The following is a 23,086-nucleotide window of genomic DNA, read 5'->3' as shown; positions in this document are numbered from 1 at the left end:
TGACGTGGAACTAGAGGGTATTATGCTTAGCGAAAGAAGTCAATCGAGAAAGACAATTATCATATACTTCGCTGATTTGAGGACGTTGAGAGGCAAGGCGGGTGGTTTGGGGGTAGGAAAAGAACAAATGAAACAAGATGGGATTGGCAGGGAGACAAACCATAAAGAGACTCTTAATCTCACAAAACAAACTGAGGGTTGCCGGGGAAAGGGGGGTAGGGAAATGGAGGTGGGCTAATGGGCATGGGGGAAGGTATGTGCTACGGTGAGTGCTATGAAGTGTGTAAACCTGGGGATTCACAGACCTGTACCCCTGGGGCTTAATACATTATATGTTAATTAAAAAATAAAACAAAAACTCATGAGACATTAGATTTTTCTGCCATGAGATACATGTGTCCGGCTGGCACTAGAGTGACCCTCCTCCTTCCATACACATTGCAGACTGCTGTCCTGTCAGGGTCACCCGTGGTGAGGCCGCTACCATATGCCCTGAAGAACTCTCTGCCCCTGCGTCCACTTGAACCTTCTCAGTCTCGGGAAGGACACAGAGAGACAGTTGACTCGAAGCTGCCCTACTTTCCTACTATTCCACCTCCTGAGGATAAGTCGCTAATCCAGTGAACACTTTCCCATTCCATTCTCCTTCCAGCTTCCCACACTCCTGCTGACATTCAACACTTTCATGTTTCCAGACGTCAGCTGTGGTTGTCTGAGCAAAGGAGCGTCCTACTCCTGGGGTAACGAGAATTTAGGGAGCGTTCCAACACAGGCACAGTTGAGCTCTGGGATTCTTTGGCTGTAGACATATATGGGCAGCGTTCCTGGAATTAGTGTGTGTTTCTATGTTGGACTGGATGTCTGTGGGCTTTGAGCTCCACAGCACAGCAATCAGCTGACAGGAGGGTGGAGGGAGGGCAAGTGCACACTCTGGCTTGTGACGCTGCCAAACCTTGGCTGCAAGTGGCCACTAGTGCAGGGTGATGTCTCCCAGCCTGTCCCTGGGCACCCAGCCCTGAGCCCTGCCTCCTCTACGTCCCCTGGCAGGCTGAATAGAAATGCCTGGGGATGGAAAGTTGGCGGGGGTCGGGGCGCCTGGCTGACTCAGTCCTTTAAGCATCTGCCTTGAGCTCAGGTCACCATCTCATGGTCCTAGGATCGAGTCCTACATTGGGCTATCTGCTCAGTGGGGAGTGTGCCGCTCCATCTGACCTTCCCGCCTCGCATGCTCTGCCTCTCTACCTCTCTCAGAAAAAGAAATAAAATCTTAAAAAAAAAAAAAAACTCAAAATGTTGGCAGTGGTGCTCACTCCCCTTGCCCCTGCATTTGGCCTTTGCTGCTTAGTTCTCCAACACTTTCCAATATTTCATAATGAATAACACTGGGATTGACACAGACTGTGCCCATAGGGATTTCAGGACAAGACTTACTCTTTGTCATAGACAGAGTAAGGAAACGGGTTCATGACAGTATCAGAATCTCTGGATGTCCACAGTAGGCTTTTACAACTGGAAGGGACATCCTCAGGAAGAGGTCCCATTTCGGTCGCCACCCTTGTCCCACATGGCCACCAGGGGGCGATCACCCTTCAGAGGAGCTTCCAGGCCACCCTTCAACCTGAACCTGCTGTTTCCTTTCAGGCACAGCTGCTGTTCCATCACATTGGATGGATTTCCATCCAAATCTGAGCAAAGCCTCTGTAGCAGGTGGTTCTGCAAAACCTAGAGATTTCATTGCATTTTTGCCTTCTGCTTGCTTTCTTCTGCTGCTCCTTCAGAAAACCTTTAAGCTGAGATGACAGCAGAACAGAAAGCTGTTGTGTGAACAGGCTGAGAGGTCAAGAGAGTGAATGCCAAGCGGGCTGTGGGGACTTCTGCCTTGGTGAGCAAGGTAATGGTTAGACAGGGGAATGTGTTCTGGAATGAGGGTTGGGAGAGGGTAGAGGGCAGGGTGGGTGCCAGAAGGTTAAGGAAATAGCATGTTCTTCTGCACTTCCAACCTGATGTTTATTCTCCACTCTCAGATGTTCGTAGAAGCCACCATCTCATCACTGGTGATAAATAAAAACCCTTCTTGGCAATGGCGGATGAATGGGTCAGCCTTTCCTAGAATTCACAACAGAATTCCAGTTTGGGAGGCTGCCTCCTTTGCAAGTCAGCTACTGAAGTGTAGGCCACACTGTTCCCAAGAATTTTGGAGGAGGAGACAAACAATATTCGCATACATAGCTGTCAGAATTAAGATAAGACAATTTCTAACATATTGAAGCCATTCCCTACGGAAGAAGCCCTGCTAGGTGCCTTTCAGTGCACGAGTTCCGTGAATATTCACGCTATTCTCTCATAATCGTTAAATCTGTTTTTACTCCTGAATTACACACAACTCACTATTGCTCCACGGATTTCCATGATTCATGTATTTTCAGCTGATTTGACCAAAGATTTTTCATTGCTCTAAATATTGGGAGAACGAATGCCAGACCAGCTTCCTACACTCCTTTTTGAAGAAAGTCTGTCAGTGTTTATGTGCATGAGAATCTTGTGATGTGGATATCCACCAAACATTGTAGTATTCTGAAAATGAGGGAATACTATCAGCGAGCAACAGAGAAGAATTCTTACCATATCAAACTCTCTAGAAAACAGCCATGGGGTGTTAGGACGCTGTAGTAAACAGTGTCACAAGGAGGGGTTAAGGAACCTAAAATGACGCCGATAATTCCGGGAAACATGATTTTATCCTTAGTAATAGATAATTTGATGAAGGATTGAATGAGTTATCCATGCCTACCGAGTGAATTCTTAAAGCGGAGCAGCTCGCTGATGTGCAAGGTAGTAAGAACCAAGACAGGATAAACCACCGTCAGTAGATCAGTCATGATGAAAAACAAATACAACATTAAACATATTAACATGATTTGCGGAACATCGATACCAAGAATTCACTCGGGGAAAAAGAAATGACATAAAAGGGCAAACTATGCCCAGAATAATGAACCCCATTCCTCTTCAGGCGACAGCTAGAGGCCAAGGTCAAGGAGTGTGAGTAGGTTTGGGTCGATGATTCAGCAGCTTTGCTTTCTCGCTGTATTTTAAGAAACGCTTCTGAGGGGCACCTGGATGCCACACTGGTTGAGTGTCTGACTATCGGATTCGGCTCAGGTCATGATCTCGGGGTCATGAGATTGTGCCCTACATCAGGCTCCACGCTTAGCACTGAGTCCACGTGGCACTCTCTCTCCGTCTCCCACTCCTGTTAGCGCACGCTCTCTCTCTCTCTCTCAAATAAATAAATAAATCTTTAAAGAAAGAAAAAAAAATGCAGTATTCTTCTCCAAGTCAGATGCACTGACTCCTCTTATTCATGCTCTCACCCGCTCCAGCGTAGTCTCTGCTTATGCATTCCACCAAACTGACTCTCAGGAAGGTCAGCAAAGGCATCTGTGTTTCTGGCATCACAGGTAGTTTTAATCCACTTCTTCCGGGAATCCGCTGATGGTCTTCGAAACACATTTACTTCCTTAAAGACACTCAGCAGCATCCTCTCTTACCCTGTGCTGTATGGCCAAGAGGCCACCGTCTCCTTTGTGGCTCTTCTCTCCCCTCCCTTCAATGGTTGAAGACCTCGGAATCTAGTTTATGTCTGTTTCTCACACGACACCGTCTCCCTGCATGACCACCTCTGTTTCTGGCTTTACCTGCTCGATGTGGACCTCAGCCATGGTGTTTCTTGTCAAATGCCAGCTCACCTCCCCCTGACATTGGACATACGTGCCTCTATGTATATGTCTGCCAGTGATCTGTATGGGGTCCAGAGCTTTTCTGAGTGCTTCCTGTGTGCTTCAACCTCTTCATTCTAGCAGCAGGTGAGAGAAGTCACTTCCTTTCCTTCTTCATCAGAACACTAAGTAGGAGGACTGTTTTTAGATTCCATCCCTACAGCAACCATATTTATATATCCCTACAAGCGAAGATGTAGACATCAGGATCTGTATTTATTATGTCCTATAGCTTAAGGTCAACATGCAAGTTGTCTTAGAGAAAGTCATTTGTCATTTCCAACGTTCATGCAGTATGATGGTAAATGCATTCTGCCGTCCAATTTCCAATGAAGGTACACAATCGGACCTGGTGTTCCTCTTTGAAAACCCTTTTGTCCTTAAAGTTCCATAAAGAAGAAAATATACATAAGGATACTGATATCATATAAAAAACATATTTTATTATATTCTGCGATGTAAAGGTGCACATCATGTTATATGTAAACCCTGAATCTTATAAATATTTACATAAATAAATATTTAAACAGATAAATAGACACGAGCAAGGTCATCTGTAAGCGACTACTGCTTGTAGAGTTGACATGTTCTGAAAACTCTTGACAAACTGACTGTGTTCATGTCTTCGGGTCAGCAGAAATGAGAGTCTCTGACACGGCAGAACTCCGGAATGTGTGATGTTATCAGTCAGAGGGAATCATTGCCATGTTGAAAGGTGTCTCACTTCTTTCTCCTTAATCTTTCTTGCAAGGCTGTTGATGCATACAAGGGTTTCATGATCTCTGCTCGGACCATCTCCCAGGCACAAGGGCTGTATTGCTTCTCTCGCAGATAGAGGGAGATTCTCTGGAAGTAGTTCCTCAGGATGGAGTCCCCATTCACGAGGGGCGTCTCTCCCATCCCCGCCTCCTGCAGGGGACAGGCTTCCAGGTGGCCCAGCTGCTCAGCAAGTCCCGAGCACAATTCCCCCAGGAGGGTCATGTTCCAAGGAGCAGGTGAGGCCTCCGGGCAGAAGAGCTGGAAGGTCTTCTGGTTCGTCACATGGATGACAGAGAGGGCTTGAGCCTTCTGCAGCTGCTTGCCGTCAAACACCTCCTGGGGGAAGCCAAAGTCGTTTGTGTACTTGTCACAGGAGCTAGCAGACAGTCTCCTCATTTGTCGCAGGATCATCAACGCCCTCCAGTGCATCAGGCCGTGGTCCTGAGGCAGGTCACATCCCAGAGAACCGAGGGAGTGGCAGCTGAGCACCACCAGGGCCACCAAAAAGGAGCAGGGCAGGGCCATCGGCGACCCTGGCTGGGGTGGGCACGTCTGGGAACCGTGGCTCTATCTTCTCTGAACATCTTCTCTTGTGCGTGAGACTTAAGTAGGGGACGTCGGAGTTTTCGATTTCTGAACATTTCCCTTACTTTCTACTTCTCTTTTTGCTTTCCTTTCTACACTTTCTACTGGGGTTTAGAGCATGGGTTTCTCAACTGTTTCTTTTTCCTATTGCCGACTCCTGTCACGGTCTTTCAAATATTTATGTAAAGGAACCTGCCAACAAAGGTGGTAACACAGATCTAGAGTCTAATTGTTATGGATTTATAGCTCTGCTTTATAGGTTAAGAAAGACAGAGTTCATTTTACTCTGTTTAATTCAGAATTTAGATTGACTAAAAATTTCAACTGAAAGCTATATTTAAAGCTATTTATCCTTTACCGGATATCTAAATATGATGAGTGACTTCTAAATTTTCTTACTTAAATGGAAATATAAAAGTACAATGCAAATTAAGTATTTCTAGAATGACACAATATTATCGGTGTCCCTCGATACTGAGAATCATTCCAAATGGCTAACAGCCAATGAATTATTCCATTATTTACTGCACGTTTGTTTTCAGTGTACTGTATTTAGTGGTGGCCTCAATGAGAAAATGATTTTTAACTTCACTTGCTGTTAGATACTCATCAAGTTATTCTCAAAATAATTTTTCTATTTAGTACCAGATAGAATTCCTGATTCGATGAATACGTTTTGAAGAATTAAATGATTATGTAGAATCTATTTGTATTTGATTTCCAAAGCCCGCATCCAAACAAGGCTCAAACACGAGCAATGTCCACAAGACAGCCCATGGCATGTTGAAGCCTTGTTCCCAACCCTAGAACTACTTGATACATTGTGGAAGCAATTGGAACAAGGGTTCCCTCTGGTGGGGGGATGCTGTAATGGGGAGAGACCATGCTGCTCCAGAGGAGGAAGGATGGGGAAAAACTCAGGACCTTCTGCTCACTTTTGCGAGGAACCTATCTGCTCTTTTTTTTTTTTTTTTAAAGGTAATTTCGTTGAAGTTCATGGCTGATAACACTAGCAGAGTCCGTTCATTCCAGGAAAGTTTTTGTTTGTGTTTGTTTGCTCTGGAGGAGAACGTCCCACCAGGGGACAGACTTCTACATACAACACGAGCCCGTGTGCACACCTGGTCACTGTCTAGCCCACCTTGCCCCCTCGCTGGCAGCTCCCCTGTAAAGACTGTGACAGGCCACAGAACAGCAGCCTCCTGCTCCTATCTCCTCTCTGCTCCTGCCACTGTGACATCACTGCAGTGGGGACATTCCCTCAGGTCAACAATAGTCACCAGGAGAATAGAAAACAACAAGGCTTCTGCTAGCAGAGTTTCAAAAAAACCTGGAAATTTCAAACAACTTGTGTTCTTCTTTGTGGCTTTGTAATTGGAAGTAAAAGGGCCAGACAGAAACCACAAAGGAAAAGGAAGCAGCTGTGTGAATGGGCAGGAGAGGCTCCTGAGGAGGGAGGGAGGAGGGGAGCTCACAGGAGGTTTCTACACTGAGGGAGGGGGAAACACTATGATTGGAGAGTGAAAGGATGGGATCTGGGGAAGCAGGGTGGAAGGGGAAATGTGCTGTACCAGAACGTACAGAGTATGTGCACATAGGTACAGTGTCTATGTGTACCTATTATATTATTGTGTATCTAATTACATTCAAGGGATAGGCCACCCGTTCCCAATTGGTATTTTTTTTTTCACAGTGATATTTAGGAGGATTAGCCCTTTTCAGTCAGTTATAGGGAAAAGGCTAAGGGCCAATTAATTTTTAGGGAAAACATAAGATAATAGTTCTCATCTGTTAAACTCTCACTCAGTGGAAGAGAATAGATGCTTTGAAATGGGCCACTTCATTATCACAACAGCTCTAGGAATATTTCCACCCCACTTTACATCTGGGGAAACTGAGCTACAGAGCATTCAAGTGACGTTTTCATGATCAAACAACAAGGTGGAAGCAGAATCCAGATGCAGGGCACAGTCCTGTAGCCCATGGGATAAATTCCTGCCAGAGGTTCCTCTTGGGAAATTCTGAATCTTCCCTTCTGCCACACTTCCTGGAGATCATTCTTCCCTGGTTGCGTCCCACCTGCACTGGCTGCCCCATCTCTGTGCCCCCGACAGGCTCCCCTACTCCTTCTCAGCCTTAAATGTCAAAGGTTCTCTGAAGCTTTAGGGCATCTTCTCATTCCACTCTCACGTGAGACGGAAGGACTTTCAGTACCATGCCTCGATTTCCAAATATGCAAGACACATTGCCATTTAGTGTCTCCGGGATGTGCGTTGTTGGAGAGTCCAGACTCACCCCTGCATCTCCAGTGGGAAGTCTGCTGTCCCCTCTTCCTGACTTTCCTCCTTCAGGCTCCTGGTCACAGATCCCCTTGGCCTCAAGCACTGTGAAGAGGTAGAGTCAGACTATTCTAGAGTGATTGCTTTCCCCCTCCCTCTGCTGGCAAAGCCGGCAGATTTCCCTCTGTTCTTCACAGGGTCAGCCTAGCGGAGATTCCAAAGGTACAACTCACAAACCTGTGGGCTCCACCGACTAGGGAGGACTGGACGTGGTAACTGCCCAGCGGAAGCACACAGAGCCTCGAGCCAGGCTTCCGCAACAGCTCAAGTTCCTATCACTGCCTTCTCCTGGCGAGTGTGATTGTCTGCGCGCTCCTTTTTCTCCTGGTACCAGCGCTGAGACTGGTGCTGGGACCTCAGGTGTGAGTGGATCTAAGAAGAGTTGTTGTTTTCTGTCTTCTTGCATTTGGGGGTTGTTGGTTTGTTCTTGCTGCTGCAGCTGTGAGGTCAGGAAAACTGTTCCAACTGGTTCAGTGTTGATCCAGAAACCAGAGGATCCTGCAATAAGTGAACACGTGAACAACTTCAGGCTAGCTCTGTCCTGCAGACGGAGGCCCTGAGGGACAGTCCTGTCACAGACACATTTAACCACAATGCTGAGTAACTTAACTCAACACATTGTGTGGCTGAAGCAGAAAGAGGAGTCCTTAGAAAGATGGAAGTCATGACTATGTGACTCAGTGTTGTAGGTCAAGAATATCATTTCTAGGTCCCTTTCCTGCTTTCTTCCTTTTTATCATTTCCCTTTCCTTATGTCTTCATTTGAATAGGAAGAGATGGGTCGCCTGATTTGGACTCAGACTCCTTCCCAGGCAGTCACTGTGTTTCTTCTCTCTCAGATGGAGATGGATTTGCTGGAAGCACAACTTCAATGCCAGGCCAGACCCCTCCAACCCAGGGGAGACTCCCCCACTCCAGTCACAGGTACCAGACACGTGTCTGGGGTTCTGGCTGCCCCTGGGGCCCTGGGCGGAGTTTCCCCATCAGGGACAGGTTCAGGCTGCAACTGTCGGCGCCCGGTGAGGAAGAGGGTGAAGGCCAGCTGGAGCATCTCGTGGGGGACATAGGTGGCCCAGGCCTCCTGGAACTGTCAGCCACGCACCATGTCCCAGAGGAGATGTCCTTGGGTAGGGAAGGGACAGATGCTCTTTCTTGTATCAGAAGCAGCAGTTCCTCCTGTGAAGCTGCCCGGGGACAGGAGGCAGCTCACAGACCAGAGCTGAGATGCTGCCACGGGGAACCAGTAGGAGCCCCGCAGATGGGATGGGCGCTGCACCTGAGGACTTCTGGTGGCCTGGCGGACCAGTGGGGGGTGCCCTGGTCCCTCATTCATCTTCAGTTCTTTCTATTCATGAGTCTTCAATAGAACAGGGTAGTTCTCCTTTGCAGAATGTTTGCAGAATGTTCCGATACCCTTTTCATGCCTTTTCATTTTTGTTTGCTTTTCTTTATATATGCTTTAGATGGCATAGAAGACATTAGAAGGCAATACCCAATTCAATTATTAGTTCATTTTTTCATGGTAGTTTAATTAGTCCAAAGAAAGTAAATCTCCCAGATGTATATTCTATCTATAGTCACTAGCTTCTGTTCTGTTCTGTTCCTCGCCTTTCCTCTGCCGCCAGTATTTCTGGGGAATTCCGCCAGGTTTCTGGGGAGTAATTCAGTCAAACAGCTGGTCCCCATGGTCACAACCCTTCTACTTCCCGGCTTCCTGGACCCTTTCCATGCACCCTTTGCTATGATGCAATTCCTTGAAGCGTTTCTCGGCTTTGAAATAGACTTTTAACCAATATTCGCTCTTACACTACTGCCTTAGGGCCATTCCACCTTTGTTTGCAGGGTGGCTCTTTTCTCCCTTAACCAGGGGAGGCTTGAGGCACCATTTCTCATTCTACGCTCTCCTCCCAGGCAACCACTTACCTCCTGGGCTTTACGTGAATGGAATGGCTTGTAAATGGCAGCACCTAGGATCCATTTCGTTGGGTTTTTTTTTTAAAGGATTTTATTGATTTATATGACACAGAGAGAGAGAGACAGCGAGCACAAGCAGGGGGAGTGTGAGAGGGAGAAGCAGATTCCTAGCTGAACAGGGAGCTTGACACAGGGCTTGATTCCAGGATCCGGTATCAAGACCTGAGGCAAAGGCAGACACTTAACCGACTGAGCCACTTGGGTGCCCCTGAACTATCCGTTTTGTAAAGAATATTCGCACTTGTGTGTCTACCAAGATGATGTAGCACATATCTTGTGTTTTTCATTCTACTTCCTGGCATGTCTGCTTCCTTTTCTACTTAGAGAATTCCTATTATCCCTTCTTCTCACTCTTCCTTTTAACATAACTGATAATACTTCACTATGATAATTGTTCTGAGGTTAGTTTTTCTACAATATCCAAGATACAGACACAGCATTGGACTTGTGAAGTCTGCCTTTGCCGTGACGACAGCATGCAAAGTGACTTCCAGGGAGTCGATGCGATTACTTCTAATGTGAAAACGAAATAATGAGTGAGTGAGTTGTACAATCTGTTCTTTCATCAGGTTGTAATCAGACTTGATTTCTGCTCCAATAAGAAACAAACGCAAGAAGTTTTCTATAGAAACATTTAATGAACAGAAAATAAATAATTTAAAATACGTAAATCATATACAATTCTCTTAACCACAAAGGGTAGGTACAACTAATATAATACAATAAAAAATGACTTAAATCTTATAAATAGTGAAATAAATAAATAGCTAAAGAGGCAGATCAGCATGGTCATCAGAAAGCAACAGGTGCTTGTAATGTTGGCTTCAAGTTGCCTAATACTCCTGAATACTTGTGACAAACTGATTCAGTTCATGTCATGATTTCAGCAGAAATGAGAGTCCTTGACACTACAGACACATGGGAGTGTGATAGTATTCTTCAGAGAGAATCATTTCCATATTGAAAGGGGTGTCACTTCCTGCTCCTCAATCTCTTATGCAAGGCTGTTGATGCATACAAAGGTTTCATGATCTCTGCTCGGACCATCTCCCAGGCACAAGGGCTGTACTGCTTCTCTCGCAGGTAGAGGGAGATTCTCTGGAAGTAGTTCCTCAGGATGGAGTCCCCATTCACCAGGGGTGTCTCTCCCACACCCGCCTCCTGCAGGGGACAGGCTTCCAGGTGGCCCAGCTGCTCAGAAAGTCCCGAGCACAATTCCCCCAGGAGGGTCGTGTTCCAGGGAGCAGGTGAGGCCTCCGTGCAGAAGAGCTGGAAGGTCTTCTGGTTCGTCACATGGACGACAGAGAGGGCTTGAGCCTTCTGCAGCCCCTTGCCGTCAAACACCTGCTGGGGGAAGCCAAAGTCGTTTGTGTACTTGTCACAGGAGCTAGCAGACAGTGTCCTCATGTGTCGCAGGAGCATCAAGGCCCTCCAGTGCATCAGGCCGTAGTCCAGAGGCAGGTCACATCCCAGAGAACCAAGGGAGTGGCAGCTGAGCACCACCAGGGCCACCAAGAAGAAGCTGGGCAGGGCCATGGGGTATCCTGCAGATGCTGTTGGCGTGGCTGGGGTTGGCACGTCTGGGACCCGTGGCTCTAGCTTCTCTGAACATCTCTTGTGCATGTGGCTTAAGTAGGGGACATAGGAGTTTTCAATTTCTGAATGTTTCCCTCACTTTCTACTTCTCTTTTTGCTTTCCTTTCTACACTTTCTACTTGAGTTTGGAGCATGGGTTTTTCAACCATGTATTATTTTCTTTAAGTATTATCCTTGCCTCCAGAATCTTTTGGATGTTTCTTAATTGCAACTTCCAAGAAAACGTAGTAGCAGGGAGACACAGTGTATATCGTTTTATATTGTATATTTGTCTGTGCTTTAAGATCAAAAAAGTGTAACGTTTATCCAATTCTGGGTCCAGAATGACTACATATTTTAAGTTAATAGTTATATTTTAAAGCTATTGATGCTTAAGTATGTTAAGTAAATTTGATGAGTGACTTACAATTTCTTTACATGTATACAGTGTTGTATATGGAGTCCATACGCAAATTAAGTATTTCTAAAAGGACGTAATGATTTCAGTGTACCTGAACATTTCCAATCAATCCAGTTTGCTAAATGCAACTGAAAAGTGGTATTATTTACTTAACATGGGTTTTCAGTGTATGGAATTTGAATGTTACCTCATATGACAAAATCATTTTTTTAAGGTTTTTATTTATTTATTTGACAGAGACATAGATACAGAGAGAGCACAAGTAGACAGAGCAACAGGCAGACAGTGAGGGAGAAGCAGGCTCCCAAGAAGCAGGGAGCCTGATGCAAGGCTCCATCCCAGTACCCTGGGATCATGGCCTGCGCTGAAAGCGGCCACCCAACTGACTGAGCCACCCAGGCACCATGACAACATCATCTTTATCTTCCCCTGCTACTACGTACTCTGGAAGGTATTGTCAAAATGCCTTTTCTGTTTAACACTAGATAACTACTGAGGTGTTGAATGAGTTTTGTAGAGCTAACTCATAAAATTTAATGTATTTGTGTTTTCATTTCCAAAGCCTGCATCACAACAGGCCTCAGACATCAGCAATGGCCGCAAGACAACACTGGCAGCTCAGCAGTAAGAAAGATCACCTGTCCAGGTAAGACTCTGAGACCCAGGAAATGATGGAGAGAACCTCCTCCAATCCTAAGGGATTCCTGTTCTTCCGAGATTTGTCACACTGACCTTGCAGACACTTTGTGTCCTCCAAGAATTCTGTGCCATTGCTTCTTATGTAATATCCAAGAAACCCCAATGAATGGCAATGAATACCTAGGTTTTGTTAGAGCGCTCCAAGGCATTACAAGTGCCCCCAGCAGGAAGCCTGGTTCCCTTCTGGGAAGAGGAGGTGTCCAGGTTCTAATTCCAGATGACTGGATTTTCCCAGCAGCACCTCACTGACAAGGTAGTTATCACCTCTACTAAGCTCTTTCCTCTGCAGTGACTGAGTGTCCTCCATCCGGGCTCTCCTGGGCTCACTCCTGAGGACAGGCTCACCATGACCTGAGGACTCAAGATTCCCCTACTGTGCGGGGGCTGGTTTCCTTGTTAGCATAGCACTTAATGCCCCGAGTTCCTTGCCCTTGCCCCTTGCCCCTGCAGTGTTTATGTCCGGGACCCTCTCAGTGCTCATCTCCTCCTCTTCTGACCAGGAATCAAAGGTGTCAACAGCCCCCAGGTGCTGAGGGTCCTCGTTTGTTTTCTCCAAGTAGAGGAAAGACCGATTATAATCCTTTCACCTTGAATAAGGGAATACAATTATTTTGCCACCACGATGCTTAATTTCCCAGTTTTTCATTTTTTTAAAAGTAAGCTCCACACACAGGGTGGACCCTAAAATGGGGCTTGAATTCAGTCTGACATCAAGCCCTGAAGGGAGAGTAAGAATCAGATCCTCAACCATATGAGCCACCCAGGATCCCCTATGGTTCAAATTTTCCTGAAACTAGGGAACACTTGTTACGTCCAAAATTTCCGAGCCAAGCACAGGGAATTCACTGACTGGGTCTCTCAGGAGAAACTTCCAGCACAGAAACGGATGACTTTCACTAGCTCATTCAGACTGTGTGTTTCTAGTAGGCAGCTTCATCTGGCCATCTGTCTTGTGCTCAGAATGCAGGGGGGTGAGGCTCAGGCTATGATGTCAGGGACACACTTCCTTGTTTCCTTTCCTTATTCACGGTGTTGCCTTTTCAACTTAAGTAACAACAACAAAGAGTATTTGAATAACTTAATATTTCCACATGCTTTACTGGACATGCTCTCGCTTGGTGGTCCTGATCATATTTTACGTCATCGTGAGGATCACACAGAAGGAAGGAAGAGGATGGGCAAGGGGCTGCCCCGGGTTTCTCTTTCATTTTTAAGACATCAGTTTTTCTGTTTCTCATGTCAACTTTCCTCGAAAGCAAAACATGGCAGCTGTGTGTGGGGGAGGGGGGAAGACAACTGTTCTGTCTGAACGTGACCAAAGTGAAAGAGTGGCCTGTCTGCTGAGAAAATGGCAGAGTGTACGTCAGCCAAATTTGATGCAGAAACACTGGGGACGAGCAGCTTTGGCAGATGGGGAGAATGAAGGCTGTCCTGAGTTATTGCAAGTCAGGAAAGTGTCTGCCTCGGCCAGAGGATCCCACAAGACCAACTCTTGGGTCCCCATGAGGCCCTCAGCTCTACAAGAGGAGCCACCTCGTTTTCCTTTCGTTCAATCCACATGTACTCGGCTCTGAGGAGAGATGAGAGGAGTCATACCAATCAGCTCACAAGAGATTGGCGACCAGGACTCAGCTGCTCACCCTCTCTGAAAGGAGACAGGATCCTTGCCCTGCCTGAGAGCTCCGCCTACCTGATAAGTCCACTCAGACCCGGAAAATGTTGCCAGAGAAATCCAATACGAAGACAAGGGGAACTGAAAGTTCCTACATGATTCTGCTCTGCACTTGGATTAGAATAATGATGAGGATCTTTTAAATGATAACACTAAAGCTGATGGAGTCTAACCCTTCTGAGATCCTTGAAACCATTATGTCTGTCTTGTCAGTAATCCCATTGGATTCCGCTGCTTTCTGCAGCTGTTTGGAGAGAAACAGAAACCCGGTGTTAGAATTATTCAGATCGAACAAATATCCAAGGTAGAACACAAAGGAGTTGTGAGATAATGGCTGGTCTGAAAGCAGCTTTTAAAAGATGTGAGGAATAGCAATTGACAGAGGATTCAAGAACCAGGAGAGGCCATGGCATGAATTCAGTCAGATGGAGAGGCTGAGGGATCGAGGATTCTAGATGGCACTGTAGTTGCCAAAGGCTTGTTGAGTGTGGTTGTGTATGGCAACTGGGGGTATGGGAGGAGTCAAATGCATGAGTGACTTGAAGTTCCTAAGACAAGTTGTCAGGATCCCTTTTAAATACTCATGAGAGTGGGGAGGAGTCAAGATGGCAGAGAAGTAACAGGCTGAGATGACATCAGGTAGCAGGAGATCAGCTAGATAGTTTATCACACCATTCCGAACAGCTACACTCTAACAGAAGATCGAAGAGAAGAAGAGCAGCAGTTGTGGAAACAGAAAATCGACCACTTTCTGAAAGGTGGGACCTGCGGAGAAGTGAATCCAAAGCGATGGGAAGATAGAGCACAGGGGCAAGGTCTGGATCCCCGCAAGCAGTGGAGCAATGGAGCACAAAATCAGAACTTTTAAATGTCTGTTCCACTGAGGGACATCGCTCCAGAGGGTAAGCTGGGGTGAAGCCCATGCGGGGATAGTGTGGTCTCACATCCTGCGCGGTCACAGAAGGGTCGGGGGTGTTTGAGTGTCACAGAGCTCCCAGGTATTAGAGCGGGGAGCCAGTTACAGAGACTGAGCTGAGGAATAAGTTCTCAACTCAGACTTACCTTAAGCTGTGATCCGTGGCATAGGCAGGCCCCTGCTCTGTGAGCAGGGACCCCACAAGATCCTGGGAGACCCTCCCGGAAGAGTGCAGGGATCTGCTGGGTTTGGAGACTCCAGGCGGGACTGTGTGCCAGAGACGCTCAGTGACAGGCTGGGGGAGCTCAAAGTGTGGCTAGACGCCAGGGAGATGGGAGTGATTGAGCACTTTTCTCCAAGGGTGCACAGAGGATGGGGCCCCGAGTTCTCGGCTCCTCTGGTCCAGAGATTCAGAGGCCACCATTTTCATGCCATCCTCCTGAACTCTATGGAAAGTGTTCGGGGAACAAAAGCTCCAAAGGGGAACCGCAGTGGATTACTTAGCACAGCCCATGGTAAGGGAAGTGCAATTCCGCTCGGGCAAAGACACTTGAGAATCACTACAACAGGCCCATCCCCCAGAAGATCAGCAAGAAATTCAGCCAAGGACAAGTTCACTTACCAAGGAGAACAGCGGAATTCCAGAGGAGGAACATGCAAAGCATGGAATTCATGGCTCTCTCCCCATGATTCTTTAGTATTGTAAAGTTAATTAAGTTCTATTTAGTTTTATGTTTTTGTTAAGCTACAATTTTTTTAACATTTACTCTTTCCTCTCTAAACTTTTTAACAGGTTTATCTTAACCATACCTTAAATTTGAAAATCTTTGTTGAACCTTCATCATTAAACTCATATTTTATCCTTCTTTGCATCTATCTTTATTGTTTGTATACACTCAGGGTTTTTCCTTTAAAAATTTTTGGGATAAAACTTCTTCTAATAGCTCAAAGTAAACCCTAAATCTAGCACAGGTCTTTCTTCTAGTCTCCAGCCTGAGCAAATTCTTTCTCCTTATCATATCAACTCCTTTCTTAGAAATTTTTTTTAAAAACTTTCATCTTTTTAGTCATATTCCATCACTACTTCATCGTGTTGACCCTTTGTGTGTGTGTGTGTGTGTATGTGTGAGTTATTTTGTTCATTCTTTAAAATTTTGGGAGATAGTTTCTTTTAAGAGACTAACATATTCCCAAAATTAAGTGGATGACTCTGTTCTAGTCACCAATCTAATATATATATACATATATATATATATACATATATATATATATATAATATACACAAATATTTCTTAAATATTTTTTCTTTATTTAATTTTTTTTTCTCTGACCTTTTTTTTTAACCCATTTCTTCCCCCCCACGTTTTGGGTCTCTTCTGATTTGGTTAGAGCACATTTTCCTGATGTCCTTGCCACCCTTTTAGTATTTTATTCGCTCCTTCATATATTCTTATCTGGATAAAAAGAAAGGTGAAAAATTCACTGAAAAAAAAAAAAAACAAGAAGCCGTAACGAAGCCTAGGGACCTAATCAATACAGACATTGTTAACATGTCAGATCTAGAGTTCAGAATGATGATTGTCAAGGTGCCAACTGGGCTCCAAAAAGGCATGGAAGATATTAGAGAAACACTGTCTGGAGAAATGAAAGCCCTTTCTGGAGAAAAAAACGAACTAACATCTAACCAAGTTGAAATTTAAAAAGCTATTAATGAGGTGCAATCAGAAATAGAGGTTCTTACTGGTAGGATAAATGAGGCAGAAGAGAGAATTAGTGATAAAGAACCAAATGACAGAGAAGAAAGAAACTGAGCCAAAGAGAGACAAACAACGACTAGACCACAAGGGGAGAATTCGAGAGGTAAGTGATACCATAAGACAAAACAACATTAGAATAATTGGGACTCCAGAAGGAGATGAAAGAGAGAGGGGAGCAGAAGGTGTATTGGAGAGAAGTATTGTAGAGAATTTCCCTAATATGGCAAAGGAAACAAGCACCAAAATCCAGGAGGCACAGGGAACTTCCCTCTAAATCAATAAGAATAGGTCCACACCCCATCAGCTCATAGTAAAATTTAAAAGTCTTAGTGACAAAGAGAAAATCCTGAAAGCAGCAAGGGAGAGGAAGTCTGTAACGTACAATGGTAAAACTATTAGATTGGCAGCAGACTTATCCACAGAGACCTGGCAGGCCAGAAAGAACTGGTGTGATATATTCAGAGCACTCAATGAGAATAACATGCAGCCAAGAATACTATATCCAGCGAGGCTATCATTGAAAATAGAAGGAGAGATAAAAAGCTTCCAGGACAAACAAAAACGAAAACAATTTCTAAACACCAAACCAGCTCTACAGGAAATATTGAAAGGGTTTCTCTACGCAAAGACAGAGCCAACAAGTAGTAGACCAGAAAGGAACAGAGACAATATACGGTAAGAGTCACCTTACAGGCGATACAGTGGCACTAAATTCATATCTCTCAATAGTTACCCGGAATGTAAATGGGCCAAGAACCCCAAGCAGAAGACACAGAGTATCAGAATGGATAAAACAACAAAACCCATCACTATGCTGCCTACAAGAAACTCATTTGAGACCCAAAGACACCTCCAGATTTAAAGTGAGGGGGTGGAAAACAATTTACCATGCTAATGGACATCCAAAGAAAACTGGGGTGGAAATCCTTATATCAGATCAATTAGATTTCAAGACAAAGATTCTAATAAGAGATGAGGAAGGACACTATATCATACTCAAAGGGTCTGTCCAACAAGAAGATCTAACAATTGTAAGTATCTATGCCCCTAACATGGGAGCAGCCAATTATATAAATCAATCCAAAGCAATCTCAAAGAAACACATCGACAAGAATACAATCATAGTAGGGGACGTAACAGCCCCCTCCCTGAAATGGAAAGATCATCCAAGCAAAAGATCCACAAGGAAATAAAGGCCTTGAGTGACACACTGGACAGAGGGACATAACAGATAGATTCAGAACATTCCATCCCAAAGCAACAGAATACACATTCTTCTCCAGGGCACCTGGAACATTCTCCAGAATAGATCGCATCCTGGGTCCTAAATCAGGTCTCAACCAGTATCAAAAGATTGGGATCCTTCCCTGCATACTTTCACACCACAATGCTCTGAAGCTAGTACTCCATCACAAGATGACATTTGCAAAGAACCCAAATACCTGGAGACCAAAGAGCATCCTTCTAAAGAGTGAATGGGTCAACCAGGAAATTAAAGAAGAATTGAAAAAATTCATGGAAACAGATGATAATGCAAACACAATGCTTCAAAATCTGTGGGACACAGCAAAGCCAGTCCTGAGCAGAAAATATACAGCGATACAAGCCTTTCTCAAGAAACAAGAAAGGCCTCAAATACACAACCTAACCCTACACCGAAAGGACCTGGAGAAAGAACAACGAGGAAAGCCTAAACCCAGCAGAAGAGAGAAAGTAAAGATCAGAACAGAAATCAATGAAACAGAAACCAACGCCCCCCCACACACACAAAAAAAACCAACAACAATAGAACACATCAACAAAACTAGGAGCTGGTCCTTTGAAAGAATGAATAAGATTGATAAGCCCCTGGCCAGACTTATCAAAAAGAAAAGAGAAAGGAGACCCAAATAAATAAAATCATGAATTAACAAGGAGAGATCACACCCAACACCAAAGAAATACAAACAATTATAACAACATATTGTGAGCAAGTATACGCCAGCAAATTTGACAATCTGGAAGAAATGGATGCATTTCTAGAGACGTGTAAACTACCACAACTGAACCAGGAAAAAAGAGAAAACCTGAACAGACCCATAACCAGTAAGGAGATTGAAACAGTCATCAAAATATCTCCAAACAAACAAGAGCCCAGGGCCAGACGGCTTCCCAGGGGAATTCTACCAAACATTTAAAGAAGAATTAATTCCTATTCCCCTGAAATTGATCCAAAAAATGGAAATGGAGAGAAAACTTCCAAACTCATTTTATGAGGCCAGCATTACCTTGATCCCAAAACCAGACAAGGTTCCTATCAGAAAAGAGAATTACAGACCAATATCCTTGATGAACACACACGTGAAAATTCTCACCAAAACACTATCCAAAAGGATCCAACGGTACATTAAAAGGATGATTCACCACGACCAAGCGGGATTTATTCCAGGGCTGCAAGGTTGGTTCAACATGCCCAAATCAATCAATGGGATACGATACATTAATAAAAGAAAGAACAAGAACCATATGATATTCTCAATAGATGCTGAAAAAGCACTGGACAAAGTACAGCACCCTTTCCTGTTCAAAACTCTTCAAAGTGTAGGGATAGAGGGTACATACCTCAATATCATCAAAGCCCACCATGAAAAACCCACTGCAAACATCATTCTCAGTGGAGAAAAACTGAGAGTTTTTCCACTAAGGTCAGGGAACACGGCAGGGATGTCCATTACCACCACTGCTCTTGAACATAGTACTAGAAGTCCTAGCCTCAGCAATCAGGCACCAAAAAAAATTAAAGGCATCCAAATCAGCAAAGAAGAAGGCAAACTGTCACTCTTTGCAGATGATATGATACTATATGTGGAAAACCCAGCAGACACCACTCCAAATCTGCTGGAATTTGGATAGGAACTCAGTAAAGCGTGGGGATATAAAAACAATGCACAGAGTACAGTTGCATTTCTTTACACCAAAACAAGACAGAAGAAAGAGAAATTAAGGAATCAATTCCACTTACAACTGCACCCAAAACCATAAGATTCCTAGGAAGAAACCTAACCGAAGCAGCAAAGAATTCATACTCAGAAAACTATAAAGAACTCATGAAAGAAATTGAGGAAGACACAAAGAAATGGAAAAATGTTCCACGCTCATAGATTGGAAGAACAAATATGGTGAAAATGTATAAGCTACCTAAAGCAATCTACACATTTAATGCAATCCCTATCAAAAGCCCATCCATTTTTTCAATGAAATGAAACAAAGAATCCTACCATTTATTTGGAACCAGAAAAGACCTTGAATAGCCGAGGAATACTGAACAAGAAAGCCCAAGTTGGTGGCATCACAATTCCAGACCTCAAGCTCTATTATAAAGCTGTCATCATCAAGAGAGTATGGTACTGACCCCAAAACAGACACATAGATCAGTGGAACAGAATAGAGAACCCAGAAACAGACCCTCAACTCTATGGTCAACTAATCTTCGACAAAGCAGCAAAGAATGTCCAGTGGAAAAAAGACAGCCTCTTCAACAAATGGTGTTGGGAAAATTGGACAGCCACATGCAGAGAAATGAAACCGGACCATTTCCTTACACCACACACAAAAATAGACTCAAACTGGATGAAGGACCTCAGTGTGAGAAAGGAATCCATCAATATCCTTGAGGACAACACAGGCAGCAACCTCTTTGACCTTAGCCACAGCAACTACTTCCTAGGAACATCACCAAAGGCAAGGGAAGCAAGGGCAAAAATGAGTTACTGGGACTTCATCAAGGTCAAAATCTGCACAGCAAAGGAAACAGTTCACAAAAACAAAAGACGGGGCACCTGGGAGGTTCAGTGGGTTAAAGCCTCTGCCTTTGGCTCGGGTCACGATCTCAGGGTCCTGGGATCGAGCCCCGCATTGGGCTCTCTGCTCAGTGGAGAGCATGCTTCCTCCTCTCTCTCTCTCTCTCTCTCTCTCTCTGCCTGCCTCTCTGCCTACTTGTGATCTCTGTCTGTCAAATAAATAAATGAAATCTTAAAAGACAAAAACAAAAAGACAACTGACAGAATGGGAGAAGATATTTGCAAATGATATATCAGATAAAGGGCTAGTATCCAAAATCTGTAAAGAATTTATCAAAATCAACACCCAAAGAACAAATAATCCAATCAAGAAATGGGCAAGGACATGAACAGACATTTCCTCACAGAACACATCCAGATGGCCAACAGACTCATGAAAAACTGTTCCACATCATTCGGCGTCAGGGAAATACAGGACAAAACCACAATGAGATACCACCTCACACCGGTCAGAATGGCTCAAACTAAGAAGTCAGGAATTGACAAATGCGGGGGAGGATGCGGAGAAAGGGGAACACTCCTACACTGTTGGTGGGAATGCAAGCTGGCGCAACCACGCTGGAAAACAGCATGGAGCTTCCTCAAAAAGTTGAAAATAGAGCTACCTACAACCCAGGAAGTGGACTCCTAAAGATACAAATGTAGTGATCCGAAGGGGCACATGCACACGAATGTATATAGCAGCCATGTCCACAAGAGCCAAACTATGGAAAGAACCTAGATATCCATCAACAGATGAATGAATAAAGAAGATGTGGTGTGTAGATATACTGGAATAATATGCAGCCATCCAAAGAAATGAAATCTTTCCATTTGCAATGACGTGGAACTAGAGGGTATTATGCTTAGCGAAAGAAGTCAATCGAGAAAGACAATTATCATATACTTCCCTGATTTGTGGAAGTTGAGAGGCAAGGTGTGTGGTTTGGGGGCAGGAAAAGAATAAATGAAACAAGATGGGATTGGGAGGGAGACAAACCATAAAGAGACTCTTAATCTCACAAAACAAACTGAGGTTGCCGGGGAAAGGGGGGTAGGGAAATGGAGGTGGGCTAATGGGCATGGGGGAAGGTATGTGCTATGGTGAATGCTGTGAAGTGTGTAAACCTGGGGATTCACAGACCTGTAACCCTGGGGCTAAATAAATTATATGTTAATAACAAAATAAAAAAAATACTCATAAGACATTAGATTTTTCTGCCCTGAGATATAGGTGTCTGGCTGGCACTAGAGTGACCCTCCTCCTTCCATACACATTGCAGACTCCTGTCCTGTCAGGGTCACCCGTGGTGAGGCCGCTACCATAGGCCACAATGCCCTGATGAACTCTCTGCTCCCAGCGTCCACTTGAACCTTCTCAGTCTCGGGAAGGACACAGAGAGACAGTTGACTCGACGCTGCCCTACTTTCCTACTATTCCACCTCCTGAGGATAAGTCACCAATCCAGTGAACACTTTCCCATTTCCATTCTCCTTCCAGGTTCCCACACTCCTGCTGACATTCAACACTTTCATGTTTCCAGACGTCAGCTGTGGTTGTCTGAGCAAAGGAGTGTCCTACTCCTGGGGTAACGCAAACTTAGGGAGCGTTCCCTCAGAGGCACAGTTGAGCTCTGGGATTCTTTAGCTGTAGACATATGGGTAGGGTCCTGGACTTAGTGTGTGTTTCTATGTGGGACTGGATGTCTGTGGGCTTTGTGCTCCACAGCACAGCAATCAGCTGACAGGAGGGTGGAGGGAGGGCAAGTGCACACTCTGGCTTCTGACGCTGCCAAACCTTGGCTGCTTGTGGCCAATAGTGCAGGGTGATGTCTCCCAGCCTGTCCCTGGAACCCAACCCTGAGCCCTGCCGCCTCTACATGCCCTCACAGGCTGAATAGAAATGCCTGGGGATAGAAAGTTGGTTGGCTTTGGGGCACCTGGCTGGCTCAGTCCTTTAAGCATCTGCCTTGAGCTCAGGTCATCCTCTCATGGTCCTAGGATCGAGTCCTACATTGGGCTATCTGCTCAGTGGGGACTGTGCTGCTCCATCTGACCTTCCCACCTCTCATGCTCTACCTCTCTACATCTCTCAGAAAAAGAAATAAAATCTTAAAAAAAAAAAACTCAAAATGTTGGCAGTGGTACTCAGTCCCCTTGCCCCTGCATTTGGCTTTTGCTGCTTAGTTCTCCAAAACTTTCCAATATTTAATAATGAATAACACTGGTGATTGAAAGTGTCTGTGGCCATAGGGATATCCGGAAAAGACTTACTCTTTGTCATAGACAGAGTAAGGAATGGGTTTATGACAGTATTCGAATCTCTGGATGTCCACAAGTAGGCTTTTGCAACTGGAGGGACATGCTCAGGAAGAGGTCCCATTTCGCTGGTCACCCTTGTCACATTTGGCCACGAGCAGGTTGTTCTGCAAAACCTAGAGATTTCATTGCACTTTTGTCTTCTGCTTGCTTACTTCTGCTGCTCCTTCGGAAAATCTTTAGGCTGAGATGACAGCAGAACAGAAAGCTGTTGTGTGAACAGGCTGAGAGGTCAAGAGAGTGAATGCCAAGGGGGCTGTGGGGACTTCTGCCTTGGCTAGCAAGGTAACGTTAGACAGGGGAATGTTTTCTGGAATGAGGGTTGTGGGAGGGTAGAGGGCAGGGTGGGTGCCAGAAGGTTAAGGAAATAGCATGTTCTTCTGCACTTCCAACTAGATGTTTATTCTCCACTCTCAGATGTTCGTAGAAGCTACTGGCAAAAAACAAAAACCCTTCTTGGCAATGGCGGATGA

At 44.9% G+C, this 23,086-nt stretch overlaps 3 protein-coding genes across 3 annotated transcripts in view; all 3 read right to left on the bottom strand.

Moving 5' to 3' along the window:
• The window catches only part of LOC125083069 (interferon alpha-1/2-like), a 234,628-nt gene that overhangs the window by 104,462 nt on the left and 107,080 nt on the right, over positions 1-23,086 (bottom strand). The window lies entirely within an intron of this gene.
• Positions 4,484-5,063, bottom strand: LOC125083078 (interferon alpha-1/2-like). Its single transcript, XM_047698984.1, has one exon. The coding sequence runs from the start codon at positions 5,061-5,063 to the stop codon at positions 4,500-4,502; it is 564 nt and encodes a 187-aa protein (XP_047554940.1). The 3' UTR covers positions 4,484-4,499.
• LOC125083084 (interferon alpha-1/2-like) lies at positions 10,381-11,008 on the bottom strand. The gene has a single exon (XM_047698987.1). It carries the CDS (start codon positions 10,970-10,972, stop codon positions 10,409-10,411), a length of 564 nt encoding a protein of 187 aa, XP_047554943.1. The 5' UTR covers positions 10,973-11,008; the 3' UTR covers positions 10,381-10,408.

Source organism: Lutra lutra, chromosome 13 (genome assembly GCF_902655055.1).
Source record: "Lutra lutra chromosome 13, mLutLut1.2, whole genome shotgun sequence".
Lineage (NCBI taxonomy): Eukaryota > Metazoa > Chordata > Mammalia > Carnivora > Mustelidae > Lutra > Lutra lutra.
The sequence above is the reverse complement of the archived record's forward strand: the minus strand, read 5'-3'. Positions and strand labels throughout refer to the sequence as shown.

Excerpts from the sequence above, each read along its gene's own strand:
- LOC125083078 (XM_047698984.1), bottom strand. The coding sequence starts at position 5,063 with ATGGCCCTGCCCTGCTCCTTTTTGGTGGCCCTGGTGGTGCTCAGCTGC.
- LOC125083084 (XM_047698987.1), bottom strand. The coding sequence starts at position 10,972 with ATGGCCCTGCCCAGCTTCTTCTTGGTGGCCCTGGTGGTGCTCAGCTGC.